At 24.7% G+C, this 21,911-nt stretch overlaps 2 protein-coding genes and 2 long non-coding RNA genes across 4 annotated transcripts; 1 reads left to right on the top strand and 3 right to left on the bottom strand.

Moving 5' to 3' along the window:
• Positions 1–271: 271 nt before the first annotated feature.
• LOC132922478 (uncharacterized) lies at positions 272–1,713 on the bottom strand. Its single transcript, XR_009661021.1, has 4 exons — positions 1,403–1,713; positions 1,205–1,328; positions 1,010–1,130; positions 272–930 (listed from the first exon to the last, which is right to left on the bottom strand). It is a non-coding gene; the product is annotated as an uncharacterized LOC132922478 (long non-coding RNA).
• Positions 1,714–2,018: 305 nt separating this feature from the next.
• LOC132923405 (uncharacterized) lies at positions 2,019–2,849 on the bottom strand. Its single transcript, XR_009661170.1, has 3 exons — positions 2,722–2,849; positions 2,544–2,659; positions 2,019–2,120 (listed from the first exon to the last, which is right to left on the bottom strand). It is a non-coding gene; the product is annotated as an uncharacterized LOC132923405 (long non-coding RNA).
• Positions 2,850–10,662: 7,813 nt separating this feature from the next.
• LOC132922063 (NADH dehydrogenase [ubiquinone] flavoprotein 3, mitochondrial) lies at positions 10,663–13,001 on the top strand. Its single transcript, XM_060985378.1, has 4 exons — positions 10,663–10,846; positions 10,992–11,088; positions 11,967–12,105; positions 12,839–13,001. The coding sequence occupies exons 1-3, from the start codon at positions 10,799–10,801 to the stop codon at positions 12,098–12,100; spliced, it is 279 nt and encodes a 92-aa protein (XP_060841361.1). The 5' UTR covers positions 10,663–10,798; the 3' UTR covers positions 12,101–12,105; positions 12,839–13,001.
• A 1,522-nt stretch (positions 13,002–14,523) lies between these two features.
• LOC132922060 (rho GTPase-activating protein 17-like) lies at positions 14,524–21,866 on the bottom strand. The gene is made up of 15 exons (XM_060985375.1): positions 21,715–21,866; positions 18,753–18,885; positions 18,526–18,682; positions 18,399–18,472; positions 17,945–18,133; positions 17,528–17,636; positions 17,297–17,447; positions 16,915–17,242; positions 16,615–16,824; positions 16,463–16,542; positions 16,235–16,391; positions 15,698–16,100; positions 15,504–15,627; positions 15,299–15,409; positions 14,524–15,235 (listed from the first exon to the last, which is right to left on the bottom strand). Exons 2-15 carry the CDS (start codon positions 18,803–18,805, stop codon positions 15,126–15,128), a joined length of 2,256 nt encoding a protein of 751 aa, XP_060841358.1. The 5' UTR covers positions 18,806–18,885; positions 21,715–21,866; the 3' UTR covers positions 14,524–15,125.
• Positions 21,867–21,911: the final 45 nt, after the last annotated feature.

Raw genomic sequence — 21,911 nt, 5'->3', positions numbered from 1 at the left:
TTGACCTAACAGGGTGACTATACTTATTTACAAGCATTGTATGACCACTTATTCCTTTAATGTTAAATTTATATTGGACTTATTTATAAGTTTTTAATATTTCTCGTTTCTTAATATAAATAATTATTTAATTGGTATTTAATAAAAAAAAAATGTATGCAAGGTAACTATAAGATAAGAATAACAGTGTTAGGTAATTTTCCACACCACCTTTATTATTAAACGACGTACAATAACATTGTCCGTATTGTTTAATAACTTTTTGAGGTATTACACGAGGCGCGTTTTTTTATTGTGGTGTCCCCAGTAGGCCTAATCCACATCCTAAGCGAGAACGCATCATATGCAGGTGCGTATTTAGGTAGGGGTTTTGGGTTCAGTTGTCCAGAACGGCAAAATTTCAAAGATTTAGAGGGGCGGTAAATTTTTATTTCGTACTGGCGCAGTAACGTCAATCATTAATAATTTTCACAACACATGTGTGCCATAGAGGTATAAAATACTATAGCATTTATATAACATGGTATTCTATGGTATTAACAGTTTGACCACTATTGCGCGGCGTAGAAGTTTTTTAATTTTTTTTTTAATGGGGAGAATGCGGCAAAATATGTGTTGCCCTTATCCTAAAATTCCTAAATACACAACTGATCATATGAATGCATTCAAATAATAAAAAAAAAATATACAATAACTTAAACTATGTAGGTAAATTATATAATATAAAACGGGTAATGTGTATAATATATGTGTGTTGCCGGCCGGCGATAGTGAATGTGTTGGATGAGTGGATGAGAGATGAGCGCTAATGCGTAAAGGGGGGACAACTAAATTAAGATGAGCTTCTTATTGATGCTGCCAATCTTCCTCCGGGTTGAAACGAAGCCGAGTGCCGACACATTTCCCATCAGCTTTGTGACAACTTCTTCACTGATAAATATTATATATGTATATAAAGTATACCTATACCTACTACGATTCTAAAAATAATAATATATTACAAACAAACCCTTTCGACAGTTGATTATCAGTTGAATTTCTTTTTGATGCTGCAAATCTTCCTCCGGGTTGAAACGAAGCCGAGTGCCGACACATTTCCCATCAGCTTTGTGACAACTTCTTCTTCTTCACTAATAAATATTATATATTTATATAAAGTATACTAAACCTACTACGATTCTAAAAATTATATTATATTACAAACCAATCCTTTAGGCAGTTGATATTAAGATGAGCTTCTTATTGATGCTGCTAATCTTCCTCCGGGTGAAACGAAGCCGAGTGCCGACACATTTCCCATCAGCTTTGTGACAACTTCTTCTTCTTCACTAATAAATATTATATATTTATATAAAGTATACTAAACCTACTACGATTCTAAAAATTATATTATATTACAAACCAATCCTTTGGACAGTTGATATTAAGATGAGCCGAGTGCCGACACATTTTCCTTCAGCTCAATGACCAATTCTCCGTCTGTGAGTAGTCCATGATCCAGCCAAATGTTCGGTTCCTATAAAACTTCAACTAATGTGCTGATTAAATGTAATTTAAATTTATAGTAAAATTTTAATGTTTAAGAAATCTATGTTGGTGTTCTTTTATTTTTGAATTTAAATTAATTTGAAATTTTATATTCATAATTTATCAGTTAAAAATGTAAACAAGAACTAAAAAGATTATAGTATATTGCAGTTTAACTTTCTGTTCGGTGGCCACCTTTTTAACTCCTCACTCTCTTTTATAAGAAAGTTAAACAGCACAATAACTATAAAAAAATATAAATTTAAACAACACAAAGACGAACTAGCTTTGTGATAAGAAAAAAAAATTGAAAAAATTGGTAATTTATCAACGTATTATTAAAATAAAAAGAACACCTAAAACCGTAGTACAGTATATTATCTGAAAAAAAAACCATAAAAATTAAATATAATTTAAGTAAATATCCATAATATACTGTACTACTGTTCAAAAAATTATATTATTAAACAAACACAGCCTTGCGACACTTATTTGTGTTATTCAGATGAGCTTCTTAATAATACTGCCAATCGTCCTCCGGGTTATAGCGTAATTATTTCACTTTTTTTGTTTTTCCGATATTATGGCAAGATCTGAAATTTTTTGTTTTATTTTACTATTTACCACCCAAAGTACCAAATAGATCCATATTTGCTACAAGAATTCATGACAAACAAAAAATAAACTACATAATTGTAAGATCATTATACATTTTTCGCTACGTCCACGTCCAGGATCTAAGGTGTACTATTCTACTACTATTCTAATATAATATAATCGCGAATAATACAAATAATACATGGTTGTTATTTCTCACAATTTTTTTCTACTATAACTAATGAGTAAAATAAGTAGGCATTGTGTACTATTTTTTCATTGGACCCTGGAGAATAAAATATGCGTCTACATCAACTACATCGTCCGACTAGCGCGGATTGTTCATATAAATTTGTATATTTTATTTTAAGTTTAAAAAATAATTTTAATCCCAAAAAAGAAAATAAAAAAAAACTTACTTAAGCGTCGACTGTTCCCGTGAAACCGAGTTGTGTCAATCTTCAGACTATACGTAGTAGTGCACCGCCGCCGAAGAAACTGCAAATTTTCTTCATATCAATCTTCAATCGTGATTCTAAATGAGAATAAAAATTCATTTTTATGAAAATAAACAGCACGAAATTAAAATGAGAGTACTTGTCATGTACTTCAGTACTGTTCATTAAGACTATATTATAGAATTGTTAATCGTCTTCGACGAATGTCATCGATTGCCGTATACCACAGATGACGAATATTATAATATGATAAATCTATGGTTTTTTTTTTATAGAACTCTTTGTGATATTATACGATCTTTTTTTCTATTTTAGCTGTTTGACATATGAACGTAAAATTGAAACATTTAAACTATAGACCAAATCTTATTATAGATATTGCAAAGTATTAATATTTTATTCTAATGAAAATGATTACAAATCATTTAATTTAATCTATAAAAATAGTAAACTAAACAAAAAGAATTATGATTAATATCGTTATGTTTCCGAGTTATTATTTCTGCATACTTTTGGTTTTAATCACACAGTGCTTTAACTTAATCTTACATATTCTTACATGTAAACTTACATATATATATCTGAAGACACCTATCATAATAGAAACAAATTCATACATTTTCTTTATTATGGTTTCATGTAACAAATAGTACCTAGTCAATGCTTTGAGGAATTAAATTTTCAGTACCATTTTACAAAATAATCAAAAATTACATTAAATTAAAGATAAAGAAGTAATTATTACAGTGTTGCTTTATACATTAGTGATTAAGTTTATTACTGTAATTAGTGTGTGAAATTTGAATTTGAAAGAAACAGTCAAGTCAACCTTCATTAATAAGTATAATTTTGATGTATTATGAGTAGGACTTATAAGTTATAATATTATATGTTGATTGATATTGCTAAGTATTTAATTTTTTTTGTGTGTTAATTTTGACAAGCTACATTTTTTCCGAAAACATTGCATTTATCATAATTATTATTATAATATTGTATAAATAATAAATATAATTTATACCGTATTATATTCTTGTTATATACTTTTGAGTTAATAAGTACAACCCTTTCGTAAAATAATTTGAATAAATAATATCTTAAGATAAATCTACGTATGTCAAAAATGTCATTGTGTATGTATAGTATAACATCTACAAAAAACTTTTATGTCCCTACAAATAATGTTTTAAATAATAACAAAATATCGTAAATATACATAATTTCAAAATATTTTGAAAAAATACTATTTGTAAGAAATACTCTCATAAGAATTTAATTTAAGTTTTAAGTATCTAAGATTATTCGTTTTTGAACTATAACATAAAATAATATAAATATAAAAATTATTTATATATTTATTTTTAGGGTGGGTGTATAATAAACATTTAATAAGTTATAGGTATAATACTGAACTTCAAATAGTCATAAAAAATAATGTGACTTTCCAGTAAACATATTATTTTTGTTTTAGGTTAAAAAAAACTTATGAGAATTAGTATATTAAATTTGTATATAAAAAGACAATATTATATAAATATCTAATGAAAAAATAATTTGAAAATTGTATAGATTTAGACAAAATTTTGATTTTAAACGTTTATAAAAATATAATATCGTGACTATACATTTTTTATTGCAGTAATTTAGTGACTGATGAGGAACATTATATTAAATTTTAAATCATATTTGATATCAATTATTTATATCGGCTTAAAAAAAAATTAATTATTTAAAATTGTTAAAATTTTTTTATAATTATACAATGTATAGGAAATAATAATGTAGACAGTTGGTAAAATTTTCAACATTCTATGATTAGAATTTTTGAATTAAAACTTATTAAATGAATTAATTTTGTCGAAATTATACAAGTATATAGCGTAATGATTTCAGTTTTTCCGATATTATGACAAGATCTAAAATTGTTTATGTTATTTTACTATTAACCACCCAAAGTACTAAATATATCATATTTGCTACAAGAATTAAACAGATAAAAAAAAAACTAAATAATTTTTAAATTAATATAGATTCCAACGTCCAAGATCCAAGGTATAATTGACGAATTAATTTTATTCTTGGCTATTTTTTAACTTAAATTAAAAACAGCTTGCGGACCAGACAAAAATAAAAATAAAAATTTTATATTCTTAAATTATTTACTATGAAAAAAATATTATCTAGAACTTTAAAATAATAAAATATTAAAAAAAAGATTTCATCGTTTAAGAATTTAAAACGGGTCGTGTACACTATACAATAACTCACCGGTTGCCAGCTATCGGAAATAAAATATAGTTCTAAGTAATCGGGGTGGCAGCTTGTACAAGTCAATAAATAATTATTTAAAGTATAAAAATTAAATTTATTACTACCCTAAAATTATAGGAAAATTAACCTACGTAAGTATCCTTCGACGCTTTTCGGCAAAATCAAGCTGTGTCATATTAAAGTTCAAACGTGCACCGTCACCGAATAAATATCTAGTTTATTTCTTCATTTGTCTTCTTTACGCTTCGGAATGAAATATTGAAATCATTGAAATTTTTTATGAAAATAAGAGCACTTGACATGTACTGAAGGCTGTTGTTTGACGACTGTCCAATAAAATTATTGGAATTGTTAATCGTTTTCTACAAATTACAACGATTGTCGTTTGCCATGGATGTCGGATGATAAATATTATAATTTTTTTTTTTTTATAGTACTCTTTGTGATTTTATAGGATTTATTATTATATTTTAGCTCTTTGACATACGTAAAATTGAAACATATAAACTAGACCAAATCTTTATAGATATTGCAAAGTATTAATATTTTATTCTAATAAAGATGATAACAAATTATTTTATTTAATCTATGAAAATAGTGAACTAAATAAAAATAGTTATATTTTTAAGTATTTAAAAAAAAGATTATGATCAATATCGTTATGTTTCTAAGTTATTATTTCAGCATTATTTTGATTCTAATCACGCGCAGTGTTTTAACTTAATCTTACTTATCTATATTACATTAGATGCAATTACCTCTGTGTGTAGATATTGTGTCTGAAGACACCTATCATAATAGAAAAAATTCATATATTTCGTTTATTGTGGTTTCTTGTAACAAAAAGTACCTAGTCACTAGTCAATGCTTTAGTTAATCAATTTACTTTTTAAACTTAAAATAAAATATATTCATTTTTATGAAAAATCTGCTACCCGGATGATGTAATAGATGTAGACACATATTTTATTAATTTATATATAAATTATATAATATTGAACTTCAAAGAGTCATAATATAAGTTTTCAGTGAGTATTTTATTTTTGTTTTTGCATTAAAAAAACTAAGGAGAATTCCTATAGAACATTTTAAAATTGTAGATATAAAAAGAAAATATTTATATGAATAATAAAGAAAAAAATAATTTGAACATTTTAAAAATTTTAAAAATTTGTAATATTAAAAATAAAGAACATTGTTTATATATATATATAGTTTGAAATATTTTTAAAATAATAACATAAATAAGAAATACTCTCATAAAAAATTAATTAAGACTTTAAGTTATCGGTGTATAAGATTATTTGTTTTTAAAATATGTATAATATTATAGTCTATAACACAATATAAAAATCGTTTTACAAGAAATAGTTTTTTTTGGGGATGAAAAATTAATACAATAAGTCATAAAATATTGAACTTCAGTCGTAAAAAATAATGTGACTTTCCAGTAAACCTTTTATATTTGTTATATTTAAAAGAACTAATGAGAATTACTATATCAAATTTGTATATAAAAAAACAATATTATATAAATATCTGATGAAAAAATAATTTGAAAATTGTATAGATTTAGACAAAATTTTGATTTTAAACGTTTATAAAAATATAATATCGTGACTATACATTTTTTATTGCAGTAATTTAGTGACTGATGAGGAACATTGTATTAAATTTTAAATCATATTTGATATCAATTATTTATATCGGCTTAAAAAAAAATTAATTATTTAAAATTGTTAAAAATTTTTTATAACTATAAAATGTATAGGAAATAATAATGTAGACAGTTGGTAAAATTTTCAACATTCTATGATTAGAATTTTTGAATTAAAACTTATTAAATGAATTAATTTTTCGAAATTATACAAGTATATAGCGTAATGATTCCAGTTTTTCCGATATTATGACAAGATCTAAAATTGTTTATGTTATTTTACTATTAACCACCCAAAGTACTAAATATATCATATTTGCTACAAGAATTCATAACAGAAAGAAAATTTTAAAATCAATATACATTCATTGTGCTACGTCCAGGATCCAAGGAATAATTGAAGAATTTATTTTATTCTTGGCTTTTTTTTAACTTTAACCTTTTAGAAGTCTCATGCCGTATTCACAAATTAAAAACAGTTTGCGGACCAGACAAAAATAAAAATAAAAATTTTATATTCTTAAATTATTTACTATGAAAAAAATATTATCTAGAACTTTAAAATAATAAAATATTAAAAAAAAGATTTCATCGTTTAAGAATTTAAAACGGGTCGTATACAAATATACAATAACCCGCCGGTTGCCGACTATCGGAAATAAAATATAGGTCTAAGTAATCGGGGTGGCAGCTTGTACAAGTCAATAAATATTTATTTAAAGTATAAAAACTAAATTTATTACTACCCTAAAATTATAAGAAAATTAACCTACGCAAGTATCCTTCGACGCTTTTCGACGAAATCAAGCTGTGGCATATTAAAGTTTAAACGTGTCATCAGCCACCGAAGAAACAGCTAGCTCTTGTTTCTTCATTCGTCTTCTTTGCGCTTCAGAATGAAATTATTGAAATTTTTTATGAAAATGAGAGCACTTGTCATGTACTGAAGGCTGTTGTTTGACGACTGTTTAATAAAATATTAGAATGGTTAATCGTCTCCTACAAATGACGACGATTGATGTTTGCCATGGATGACAAATATTATAATAATATGATAGATCATATGTTTTTTTTTATTGAACTCTTTGTGATATTATAGGATTCATTTTTATATTTCAGCTGTCTTGCATACGAAACTTTTGGTATCTAATTAATTTCATACGTAAAACCATAATAATTGTAAATCCTGAATTTTTTTTTTAAATTATAATTTTATTATTTCAATAGTTGTTTTGTAAAATTTCTCACCAACAAATAAGACCATCTTCGACCAGCATAATTTTACATTGTACACAATGTATTAATGCAATATACATTGAAAATTGAATTCAAATTATACAAATGCGTTATAGTGACATACTTAACCTAGTTTACATGTATAGTATTGTAGTCACCTACTATAGTAGCTATACAGCAGTTTACGGGTGGGCTGTACTAAATGATTGATAATTTTAAAAATATTTAAAAGTTGAATCATTCAATTAATATTACATACTAAATAGTTAATAGATTATGATCTACGTATAATAAAGAAGGACTTACAAAATCAATAAAATTAATTTCTAAATACAAGTAGTTATTCACATTCGACTCGTTATATACACATGTGACTATATCATTACCGTTTCGGTACCATCCTGTTTAGGAATAATAGGTACATACCTACTCATACTATTTATATAGGTTCTAATGTTAATATGTTCAGATAATTTGCGATATTAATATATATATATATAATAAATGCATCTATTTATGGTATTATGCTATTGTTATTTTATCCTATAAGTGTATAGTCAAAATATTTTGAAAATTATATATGTATAAGAAATGCAAACATTAACATTTGTTGAAATTTTCAAATAACTACAGTTATTCGTTTTTAAATTACTACAAAAAAAAACAAAAATCGGTTGAGCAGAAATAGTTTTCACAGAAATATGAAATGAATATCTAATAATGTCATCAAAATTCAAAATTCAGACAATTATAAAAAAATATTAATGCGTCTTTTCAGAAAACTTTTTATTTTTGTTAGGGATAAAAAAAACTTATACTAGTCAAGTACTCGGCCAGTTAAAAATGAAAAATGCTATTTATACAATTAATATAAATATAAATTATTATATACAATGGGTCTGGTAATATACTAATATGAGTTATGACGATTATGTATTTTTGGTTTCACGTATTTTATGCATCGCGCGTTCCGGAATAAAATATGCATACGTATACGTAACCGGCATGTAGCAGATTGTCCGGTGCAATAAGTATGTATTAATTTTATGTCTAAAAAAGTAAATTAAAGCTCCAAAATTATAGAAAATCAAACTCACGTAAACATCGATTTTGTTTTTGAATTCCACATCGCCGACCCAGGAACACCTTTCCTCGTCCGTCTTTACCACGTTTCGAATTGAAGATATTGAGATATTTCATAAAAATAAGCTGAACAGAACGGCATATGCGTGTAAAATATTATATATATTAAAGTACGGTTTAACGATTTGTACGTCCATTTTTTTCTCCGTTAAAATTATTACAATCGTCAATCGTCTCCGACGAATAACGAAGATTGATGATTGCCATAGATAATAGATTAATATGATAGATCCATATCCATAGATTATATACTGTATTATTATGTTGTAATATTATTATTAGCCAGACATTTAAATTTATTCGGGAGTCTGCCGTTCGAAAGACTCAATTGTGTACTTATACAAATTTTATATGCACGACAAGGCGGAGGGCGGGGTAGATTGTATAGATGTTGTTCAGGACATTGAGACTAGACTCATTCAAAGTTTCTGCCATTGGCATCGCATAAATTAGTAATTAGTTGTTGTTATCGATATTTTTCGCCCGTATTATTATTGAATGACACCAGTCAACTCATTATTAATGTAAAAATATTATAATATTATCAATAATCAATATTAATATCGAAAACCATCATAATTATTTTCCAAATAGACAAAAATATTAAATTATAGATACTACAATTTTCTTCAAACTTTTTTATTGCTTTACTACCTTTTTTTATGGTGAGTCCGCCATCTCAAAGACCCCTAACGAGCCGCCACTGCAGGTGTTAATAAATTTATGGCATAAACAGCTTAAAAAAAATCTACATATTATTTTGAACACTTCTCTGTTAGTGTTAAATAATAATACACAAATTGGTGTCTTTAAATAATATTTTTGTAATAACTGAAAACAAAATAGATAATTATACCTATATAATCGTTATTTTTCGTTAAAATATACAGTTTTGTCAATATTCAAATTTGGTATTTGTACTAACAGTAGCGCCGAACACGGGTATGAACTGAGGAAAATTCCCCAGAAATATTTATGGGTGGGTGGGTGATAATCAAAAATAGTTTGTTATGCAGTATCTTGTATGTATATAGTTAGGAATTAATATAGTACCATTCGAATTTCGAACGTAACTAACTAAACATTTTTTTAGTAGGTGGATCTAACACCAGCATTTTTTTCCCATAACATGGAATATAGATCGGCGCCACTGGACTTACGATTAACCTCTGAGACTGGGAGTGAGAATATGAATAAAGTTAAAACTTTTAAGCAATAATAATAATATAATAGTAGCTATAGCTAGTAATATATAGTTGTACTAATAGTTATATAGGTTTCTGATTAATATAAAAAAAACATAAGATGGTGACCAAACATGAGTTATGGCTATTTTAACTGAGAACAGTTACTAAATTTTAATTTTTTATTAGATGTATAAACGATACCTAACATTATGAAAGCTTTATTTATGAAATAATTTATGCGTGTATTATTAAACATTAGGTTATAATAATAGAAAATATTTTTTAATTGTCTATTAAACAAAAATCATATGGTTTATGCTAGATAACAACTGTTATACTAGTGTTACTACGATGTAATAACTTAAAAGCATTTAAATACATTGATAATTAAAATTTAATAATACTAATTACATAATTGATTAATTTGTAAAATCTTTATGATTATTTTAATCCCCCGTCAATTAGATCCTTATGCGTCATTTTAATCTCGCGTCAATTGGATCCTCTTGCGTCAGTTAGTCACCGGGATCTAGCTGTCGAGGGATCTATGTGACCGTTCACCCAGAAAAACATGTGATAATTGATAACTGTTGCGAATGTTAATGTAAGGTTCCAACTTCCAATTCCAAAAGAAAATACCGAGGTTTGTTCTCAAAACGCAATATTATATTGCATAATACGGCACAATATTTGAAAAATTTAATTCATCTCAACATAAAATAATGAGGATAAACAATGTTTTAACAAAATCATGTCTGGTTAACCATCAGGTAAAGTTATTAGTTTATTACTTGTTTATTCTTTCGATACTCTAATAAGTCAATGTCAAAAGTAAAATCTTTTAGGCTTTAAATTATTTTATAATGTTATTAATCATTGTATGTTTATACCAGTTTTAAGAAGATACATTTTTAGTTCCGCAGATACGTAGCCACAACTGAAAAACCAAAAGACATTACATCTAATGTTAAAGGTTTGAGTTCCAAGGTTATCATTGCTAACCCGCCACCAGGTAAATAATTATTTAACCAATGACAATAATTTTATTTGATTGAAAATATTGACTAATATCTATATACCAAAGGTGGCCATAACAAGGCTCAAACATAACTTGAGTTAGTCTCATGCGGCTCTTAGAGTAAAATTATTAACTATTCTAATTATTTTATAAACATCTCAAAAGGATGCCAGCGTAGTATTTGTTATCTCTCTCTAACCGACGCGCAACATAACAAATTTTACATTCACAAAAATGATTATAACCATATTAGTTTCTCAAATTAGAGTTAAATGACCTATTATAGAATTTAAAGTTAAGAACATTATCTAGGGCATCTCATAAGCGTTTTTTTTTTATTTTAAAATGAGTTGTGAGTTTTAAGATATATAAACAATTTACAATTTTAAAATACTCATAACTTTAAAATAAAAATATAATAAAACACTTGTGAGATGCTCTAGATAATGTTCTTAACTTTAAATTTTATAATTGGTCATTTCACGCTAATTTGAGAAATTAATATGGTTATAATCATTTTTGTGAACGTACATTTTTTTATGTTGCGCGTTGGTTAAAGAGAAATAACAAATACTACGCTAGCATCCTCTTAACTATGTCTTGCTTAGAATTAGCGTCATAAAGTTGCGGGTCCCAAAATTAAGGTCAGTGGCCATCCCTGCTGTATACTATCCATTAGAGAATATAATTGTTTTGGGCATATAAATGTGAATCTTAAGTTTTTAAATAGTTCATTTGAAAAATATTAATTATTCCACTTAGTTAGATTTACAGTTGTAAGTAACTGATTTTGGTTACTGTACACTCATATTCTCTAAATGGATAGATAACCTACAGTTTATTTTATCTATTATATTGATTTTATTATGTAGAACGTGTAAGGAAAGCTGCAGAAAACGGTCCCTACAAGAATCCACAATATTTCAGTTACCACAAAAATTCATATTTTGATGCTGAGATTGAAATGCACAAATACAGATTACCACAACCTTCAAGTTTAAAGTAGAAAATGTAAGATTCTCTGTAAAATAATGAGTTTATCTAAGAATTTGAACAGAATTCATATACTCCAATACATAAATATTATATATATTATAGTATATATATTACAAAGTGTTTTCACATAATAAAGGAAGAATGTACTATGCGACTTTAACTACAATTTACAATACCCCGCAACTAACACTTTTTTTCAAAAAAAAGGTTTTGATACCACAAAATAGATAATATTTTTTAAAATTAAGTTATGTACTTCGGGTCAAAATATATTTCTCTCCAAGATTAAAGTTTTTGTGATATCACATATTTCATTATGATATAAATAATACATATCTACAACATTTATATTTATGAATAAATATATAGATAAACTCTGGCATTTTCAAACATATTTAGCTCCTCTCATAAATAATTAATTACTTTGTAGTAACATGGTATTGCACTTACAGTTATGAATTAGGTTTTTTTTATAATGTATTTTGTCATTTTTTTTAATAAAAATAATTTTCAAGTTTCATACATACTTACAGATTAAAAATTTGATCTTGTTAGAATTCTTAAAATAAATTATTGTTTAAATGTAGTGTCGAGCATACAACCTCTGAAAAAATAAGAAGCATAAGAAATTTTCAAAAATAAGATAATCTAAGATTAGGGACATCAAAATTACAAACATTATAATTATATACAATTACCATATTAATAAATGGTATTTATAATATATTGTATTGGATTTTTTTTCCAGATTCACCATGGTTTTCTATAGAATATTATTAAGATATGTACCAATGATTACTTTCCCAATAGCTTTTGTGGCTGGTATTATTGGTTACAATATAGAACGTACAATATCTAATGTAGAAACACCATCAAAACCCAGTATTTTAGAAGAAAAACTTAGAAGAAAAGATGATCAGAAAATTTTATACAAAGAACCTCCAGTCTTAGAAAGAAATCTTTCACCGCCATTAAAAAGAGAACATTAATTTGGTCATATAAAAATATGTTTAGTTGAATAATTAAATTTTTTTTAAAATAAAATGTATATTAAATATTTAGTTTAACCATTTATATTTGAAAAAAATGTATTTTTTATGTTGTCTTTAAAAGAAATGTATAATTTATACATAAAGGACACTATATTTACATTTAATGGGATATAGATAAGAAACTAGGAACATATAATGTATAGAAAATTGGAATCCATCAAATATATTTTTCTTCTAAAGTATGTAAAATATCTTGACAAAATTTGTTTATGAAAGTAATTAATATTTTGGTGAATAATAGACATCAGGTGGAGATTTTTCAGCCTATCAACTTTTAAATTTTACTGGTTTAAATAAAAATAATACAATACGACATTGGTGTGCGCAGTTATTTAACAGGTTGTGCAAAATCATCAGAGGCATTAGTTTTCTCTAAGGATATTTTTCTTATTATTATCAGGGCCGTTCCGAAGGCACAGTACTAATATTTCAATCTGCAGGTTGTGCAAAAGCATGTTTTATTGATGAACATACTACATATTATCATATAAGTGAAAATGTTTCGTTGTTTATTGCAGTAAGTCAAAAGTTCAACTCTGAGATTGTTCAAAAGGATATTAAATTCATATATATTTGAAAATTCAATTATCATTAATTTAATTTATCTATAGAAAAATAGAAAATATGTCTTTTGAAGGAATAAATCATGAGTTAACATTGTTTTATACATTTTATTATGAAAACTATGAAACTTTCAACAATCTTATCCTAAAAAAGTAATGGTGATTGGTAATACATGTGAACTACTATAATAATACTCAAAAATAGTAAATTATTAAACATTAATGTATGGAAAAGCATGTTATACATTAAACAAAAACAAAAAATTTTTTATCCGTATTAATTATACTCATAAATGACGAAATTAAAAGGTTTTCAGTTCTAAGATATCTAAGAGTACTTTTTAAAGGTATTCTTTTAACTAAAATATAATGTTTTATACATCAAAATACTGATTTTAAGAATACTTCTTATCTCTAAAAAAACATTACATAATTATGTGATAAAATCTAAAATTTTGTCTACAAATAATTACTCAACTAATATTATGATCTGGATTTCACTTAATGTTAATATAATTTAAAAATAGACATATCAGAATCTTCTCAATATTCTAAATTTAGAAACTTTTCCATTAATAAAGGACTACTGGTTTTAACTATTAATAAGATTTAATTTTTTATTAATAACGATTATAATATTTAAATGTTAATTATTTGTTCAGAAGTTCTGTTAAATTTATTTTCATTTCTTTCAAAAGTACATGCAATCTAAAATTATCTTATATCCACGTATAATTTCTGTATTAATTGACCTTTTTTTTTATATATTAATACTCTTGGAGAGCTTATTCTCATTGTTAATTAATAAATAAAATAAATAGTTAAAACATCAAACTTTTATTTTAAAGATACATAGACCAAAAGTTTTAACATGGTTATTACTTTTGATAAACATTTATATATGGTGCACATTGATCTAATAGAAAATTAATAAAAAAATAATATTTATAATTCAACATAGCTACATTAAATTATCTCAACTTTCAGTTTTTAGTTATTTTACCCTGTATTTCATAGTTTTAATAATAATAAATGAAAATATATGTTTAGTAAAAAAAAAATACAAGGAAGTACTCAAGTACCTTTAATGTATATAAAAAGTCTAAAATTATTAAATTACAATCTGTAAATAGGTAAACAACAATTTGTTTTCAAGAAAAAATGTTGCAATAATAATTTACATAATTTAAATAATATATGTAATTGTATAAATAAAAGAAAATATTTCAAGTTAACAAAAATATAAATAAATTAATTAAAAAATAAATAAATAATGGTAGGCAAAGGTCACAAAATAGAAATTATTAAATGCTTCTTTTGTCAGTGAAATTCAACTCAAAAAACCTTTACTGTTTCTTTGGTCAATGTATTAATAATGAAATAAAAACAAATTTTAACTTTCTATCACTTTTATTTAATGCTATAAATCTGTACTTTCAGGTTCCTTTTTTGTAGAAAAAACTGGTGGTGGAGGAGGTGGAGGTATGGGCCGCTGAGTTCGAGTTGGTGTTTTTAATGCTGATGATTGTCCTAAAATTAATTTCAGATTATAAATCAGATTAAAATATCATTAAATAATTATTAATATCTAACCAGATTGGATGTCTAATGTTGTATTTCGGTGACTAGAAAAAGTTGGACTTATATAACCTCCATTATCCTCATTTGGACTCTCTTGATTTATATAACTTGTATCCATTACATCTGAAATATAAATATCACATATAGGCATATATCAAATATGAACTTTAAAAGTAAAATTAATTACAATAATAATAAATTAATAATTAATCCTCACCAGTATGTTGATTTTGGTTAATTTCTTTATCATCACATTGATCACCAACTTGTATCAATGAAACTTGTTGTTTGGACACAGTGTACAAATGTGCTCTTTCTAACATTGGGCCTCCTTGATCTAACTATAATGATAAAAATGGAATCAATATTTAAAAATGCACAGTGAAATTAGAGAAACTAAATTATCATTACATCTACTTTATCATTAGAAACATCTGTTAGTATTCTAAGACTCCTAAACGAAGAACTTAATGGTCTTTGTAAAGATGCTGGTCGTTCAGGTATAGCAGGTTTACGGAAAACCGTATCATCAGACGTTTCAAGTATTGTGCGTGGAGCAACTGCAGGCTTAACAGGCCGTTTTAAAGAACCTGTATCAGCAGCTGGTAACTTTTCCCTAGGACATTCAGTAGTTTGACTAGGTTTCAGTAAGGAACCGGGCGGAGGTTTATCACAGTTTGCTTTATCTTGGTCTTTCGTAGTGACTTGAGGACTTTCAAATATGTTATTTGCCTTGATAGTTGGTGATGGTGGAACAGGAGCTGGTTTACTTTTACGTCCTCTTGTATGTGGTTTTGGGCTCTCTGATGGAGGGCTAAATATATCATAATCAAATTTCATAGTTTATTAATTAATTTAAATAATCCAATAAATATTGGTTTTAATAGTTTTATAATAATTAAATAAAACACATATATTATAAAGATTAATCACAAAACCATTAAATACCTAATATCAGTAATATTAGTACTAGATCTACTTCGTTTCAAATTTGTGTCAAAAGCATCGTTTGTAAATATCAAATGTGTATCCCCACTACTGGATCTTTTATGGCCATTAAAATCATTGACATCCAATATCTTTAATGTAACATAAAATTCTTCTTCTGAAATTAAATTAATTTTTGTTAATTAATTATGAAAATGAGTTGATAATTATAAGTATTTTATTTTTTACCCCCAGGAAAAATCCAATCTGAATGGGATATTAGACAGTCTACAATGATATTATGACATGCAGCAGCATTCATATTTAACCTAGTTAATAAAACAAAAAAAAAAAAGGAATAATAGGTATTATACCATAATTAAATGCATAAGAATTCTTACCCTATATTATCACTTTTATCTTCAGGTGTCCATAAAAGGTTAGGTGCAATAACTATAGCCAAATTTTGTGGACTCATTTTATTTACATCTTGATGTTTAGTCAATAACGCCAAAAATTTAATTATATATCGTAAGTTATATAAATTTGATTGAGGTAATTTTTGAACAACGTTTAGGATTGCTTGAAGTCTACTTTCACTAGTTTGTAGTCTAATAAATAATTAAAATACATCATAAAATTACCAATAATAACAAAATAATATAAAATAACTTATTAATGAAATCAAAGTGAATGCATACTTAGCTGCAGCCATCCATTCTTCATATAAATGATGAGTTAATAGAGGTTCGGGTAACTGTCTCAAATATGATTTTAAAACTCCCGCTATTATATGAGGATCTCTATATTCAACTGCTGATTCTAAATCTAAACAATTTGAATCTAATCTGAGTTTCATGCATCGTACTTTAGAAGCACCAGCTGCAATACGAAATAATCCTTCTTCTTCCACACCCATTTCCAATAAAGCACAAATACATAGTTCAATTGGATAGGCTATTCGTCTTTTAGTAACTCTTAAATGGTCTTCGAGTTTTTGACCAAAAACTGGCTTTGAAGGGTTACTATCTGTATAAAATATATTTATTAATATTGAAAATATTTAAATATTATACAACATACCAATAACAGTTTCTAATTCAGGAACTATTTCATCCAAAACAGCTAATGCAGTTTGGTGGTAAGAACGTTGATGTTTTATTAATTCTATAAGAACAGATGAAAGTTCTGCTTCTCGTGATATTAACTGAAATATTTCAGATGCTAGAGAGTCCTTAGTGAAAGTAAAAAAAAAAAATAAACAATATATTTATTTAAAAGGAATAATTAATATCAAATATTGCATATACATACTTTACATTGTTCAACTTTCAATTCTATATCTTCTAATTCTTCTTTAACTGCATCTACTTTATTTGTATGAGAACTTCCAGAATTAGAGTTTTTTAAGACTCCTTGATATCTTAGAGAAAAAAAAATAATAATAGTTATTACTTATAATACTAAAGAAAAAAAGAAAATTAAGGTAGGTAAATAATACAATGATTATAAAATAATATATTTATATAATAGTATTAAATATATATTATTTATTAATAAAAAACTCAATTCTTTAAGCTACTTATTACATTTATTAAATAAATACCCTATTGAATTTAAATATTAATGCAGGACTATGGACTTTCAATAAACTATTGTTTATATTATAATGTTGTGAATAAAACAAATAAAATAATATATAATTTATAGTTAAATATAATGAAATATTACTTTGCTCGAGCTAAATCCATATCAAGCACCAACTTAGTAAGTAATCGTTTTTGCTTTATAATATTTGGTACATCTACATCCAGTATTTGCTGTAGCTTACTAAGTACTGTTTGTTCAATACGTGATTCATAATCTACACCTGCATTAGCTAAACATATTTGTACTTTGCTACATTCCACTAAAACTTGTCTAAAAAATAATAAACATTTTAAATACAATTTAAATTTAAACTTAATTAATACATATATTTGAAATTTAAGTTAAATTAAATTAAGCCACTATACAAAAACTAACTATGAATTTAAATTATTAAATCTAAAGGTAATTATTTTTTTATTTTACCATAATAAAAAAATTAAATATTTTACTCAATAGAAAAAGATTTTCCATATTCATTCATGTTTCTTAATGTATAAGTAGCTTTATTACAAACTATAAAAATATAATATTTTACCTTAATAAATTATCTTCTTCGTTAGAACCATTATCAAGCATTGCCATTGCTAGCAAATAGTCAGGCATTTTTTTCTAAAATATTAAAAATGAATTATTGATATAAAAGAAAAATTAATATTACTTACAAGTCGTTTTTCACGTGCAGGAGCATCATGGCCAAGTCCAGGTGATATTAATGTAGCTAATAATTTTTTTGTAGTATTTTGACAAGCATTTTTTATAAATTCAACTCGTTTTTCTGCTGTTTGTAATGTATCAGAAAGTGCTTCAGTTTTACCTGACCTTTAAATAAAAATTAAGTAAAAATGTTATTTAAATATTTATAACAATAAAAAAATTAAAAACATCATACCTAGAGAATGTCTGGTCAGCAAATTGCTTAACCTTAAAAAACTGCCTCTTCATTTTTGTTATAAAACTTAAATAATATAAGTTAGTTAAATTATTCTATCATATTATTTTCATGAAATGAATAATTGTATAACCTAAAAACAAAAAATCATAATGTTAAATGTATATCTTGTTTTATTAAATAGTTGTATTCACAAATGGTACACACAATTATCATAAAAATTAAGTAAATATTAATAATTTTAACATCAATTTAATAAAAGAATGGTTTAAAAAAAATTTAAATGTTTTTAAAAGAGATTGGAAATATTAAGATATTGAAATAAGTATACATGTTAATTGAAACAATTATACAATTTAAATAAATATTTTATACTTAATCAAATATAAATAATAATGATAAAATGTCATCTCATAGTCAGACTTACATACTAAAGAATTAAAGAAAAAAATTAGATAACATTATTAAGCCCCTTAACTAAATGTTAAAATTGTTAAATAAACACAGACAAAAGTATAAATTAAATATACTGTAAATTGTTTGAAACATCAAACTATTGTAATATTATATCTTATGACTTATTGTATATAATAAATTTAATTAAATATACTTGATAATTAATGAATCCAAAAAGAAGGTTCTGTGAAAAAGGTTTTCTCGAAGATACAAGGAAAAACTATGGATATGGCCAAAATGTATTAGACAATACTATTTAACAAAAGCTATTTTTAAATAAAAGATGGATAAGACATGCATACATGTTGGCTGTGTCACGGCATAAAATTAAAGTTAAATAAGATAAAATAACAACAGATGCTATTAGTCAATATATTGGACCAACATAACAAATATTATTAAATGTTTAATACAAGTTAGATAAAAACATTTTTTATTATTATTCTAATTTAAAAAAAGATATAATCAGTTTTAAAATGTTAAAATGATTTAATTTAAAGATTCTCAAAATTTAAGTTTAAATGATAGTGAAAGTAATTTCAAGTTGTGAATAATAAATGAAGCTACCAGTGAGTCATTTCTAAAAATGATAAAATAAAAATAATTTAAAAGTTTACATTATTTGTATATATATTTAACTTATTAAATTAAATATAACTCTCATCTTGTATTAAATCAAGATTGTTAATTAGGACATTGTGGCTAATAGTTCTCATATGCATATTTACAATTTTAATTATTTACATATAGTTAATACATATTATCTGCAGAAATATAAAACATCATGAAGATGTTACAAGATATCAAATAATTGCAAGCAAAATGAACTATGATGATAACCTATAAGATGTAATAACTGAAACCTAAGATTTTATTACTTATTACTATAGTTTAGTAAAATAGGCACAAGACTGAATAAATTATTTTATTTTTACTACCATATGTATATTTTGAGCTCTTGAGTTTATTGTTATACATAAAAATAACAATTTTGTTTAACGGTATACACTATTACAAATAATAAATAAATGTGTATAAACTACTTATAATACAAATAAGTTGTATAATATCCAATAAATGTTTATTATTATTATAAAAATGTTTCCGATTTTTTTTATTATTTTAATGTCTAAAGAACTCATAATAGCATAAAGTATTTACTTTCTAGAGAAAGAAAATAACAACAACAATTATAACAAGTATACATTATATTTTTCAAAAGAACTAATTTATACTTAAATTAAATATTCATTAATAGAATTTGTTGGTTTTTAATAAATCATCATAATATTAATATATTATACCTAAAATATGAAAAAAAAACCATTAAAATCATTAGTTGACAATTTTAAAAGAACAATTGTTAAATATATTTTTTTTTATGAAGTATGCCTTATAAAAAATTAAAAATAACTGATTATTGTTTAACTAATAAGTCATTTAATGAGGTCATTCATCCATTTGTGTGTTTTTTTTAAAATATAATTATAACAAATAATCTATAGGTTTTCCTAACTTAATACAATTTTAATTCAAAAAATGTATAATACAATTTTTATATAAAAATTATATAACTAAAGATCTTTTATTCTTTATCATAAATAAAATCGTAAACAAAAAATCTAGATTTAAATTTTAAACTAATATTTTCAATGACTATTATACTACAATATGAAATATATAAATGAATTAATAAAAATAAAGATGCGTTAATTAACATGCTATAGCCACAATTTAGCATTATAACTACTTAAAACCTAAATATACTTTATGTAAATTTAAAACTAAAATGAAAAATTCTTAGATTAATTTATATTAGTTATATTTATATAAGTAAACTAATTTAAAATATAAATATATTTCATTAATTTAAAAATTGTTTTGTATTTTAGAGTATTAAAATCATTGACTCTATTTTAATTTGCTTATAACTCAATATAGTTCTTAGTTAAATTATGACAAAAATATTATATTGTTTCTGACTTTCTTGACAATTGACTAATATGAAAAAAATTTGAATATTAATATTAATATTGTATAATATTATAATCTTAGTAGAATACTATGTAATACATTTGTATACTTTTTTAGCTGAAATACTTTGATTTTAATAATAGCTGCCTTAGTGTAATTATCAATAGAGAAAACATTATTAATTTTAAACTTACAATTAATATGAATATTATATATTAGGTATTCAAACACAGAATTTATAAATCGGGGTTATAATGTGAAAAATAATAATTCAGATCTTTTTATTTACTTTGAGGATGATCAATAAGTCAGTAAAAAGTAAAATATTATAATATAACAATAAATATCAATATAAATTGAAAACAAAAGATAAAGTTGTACGACAGTAGGTATCAATTTGTTCTATTATTTAGATTTCACAGTAAATCCTTATAAAACAATATTTGAAAATAAAACTTAAAATTTACTTTGGTTGTAGATAAATTACTTTTACAATATTGTATAAGGAAAAAAAGAAAAAAGTTTAACTTACAATAGAGTGGTAGTGGTCCCACGTTATCCTCCAACCATCGAATTTCAAGAAGGACAACTACAGCACGAGACGAAACGGAAACGTTTTTTACTTAATTAGAGGAAAAATTCAATTTTTCTACAACTAGATAAGGAAAAAACTTTAAAAACTAGTGAAGGAAAATGTCAACATTTCTACAGCGTTGCCAACAGAGAAAA

The sequence above is a fragment of the Rhopalosiphum padi genome, chromosome 2 (assembly GCF_020882245.1).
Source record: "Rhopalosiphum padi isolate XX-2018 chromosome 2, ASM2088224v1, whole genome shotgun sequence".
Classification (NCBI taxonomy): Eukaryota; Metazoa; Arthropoda; class Insecta; order Hemiptera; family Aphididae; genus Rhopalosiphum; species Rhopalosiphum padi.
Note: the sequence above shows the minus strand (reverse complement) of the source record. Positions and strands in the feature narration are given on the sequence as shown.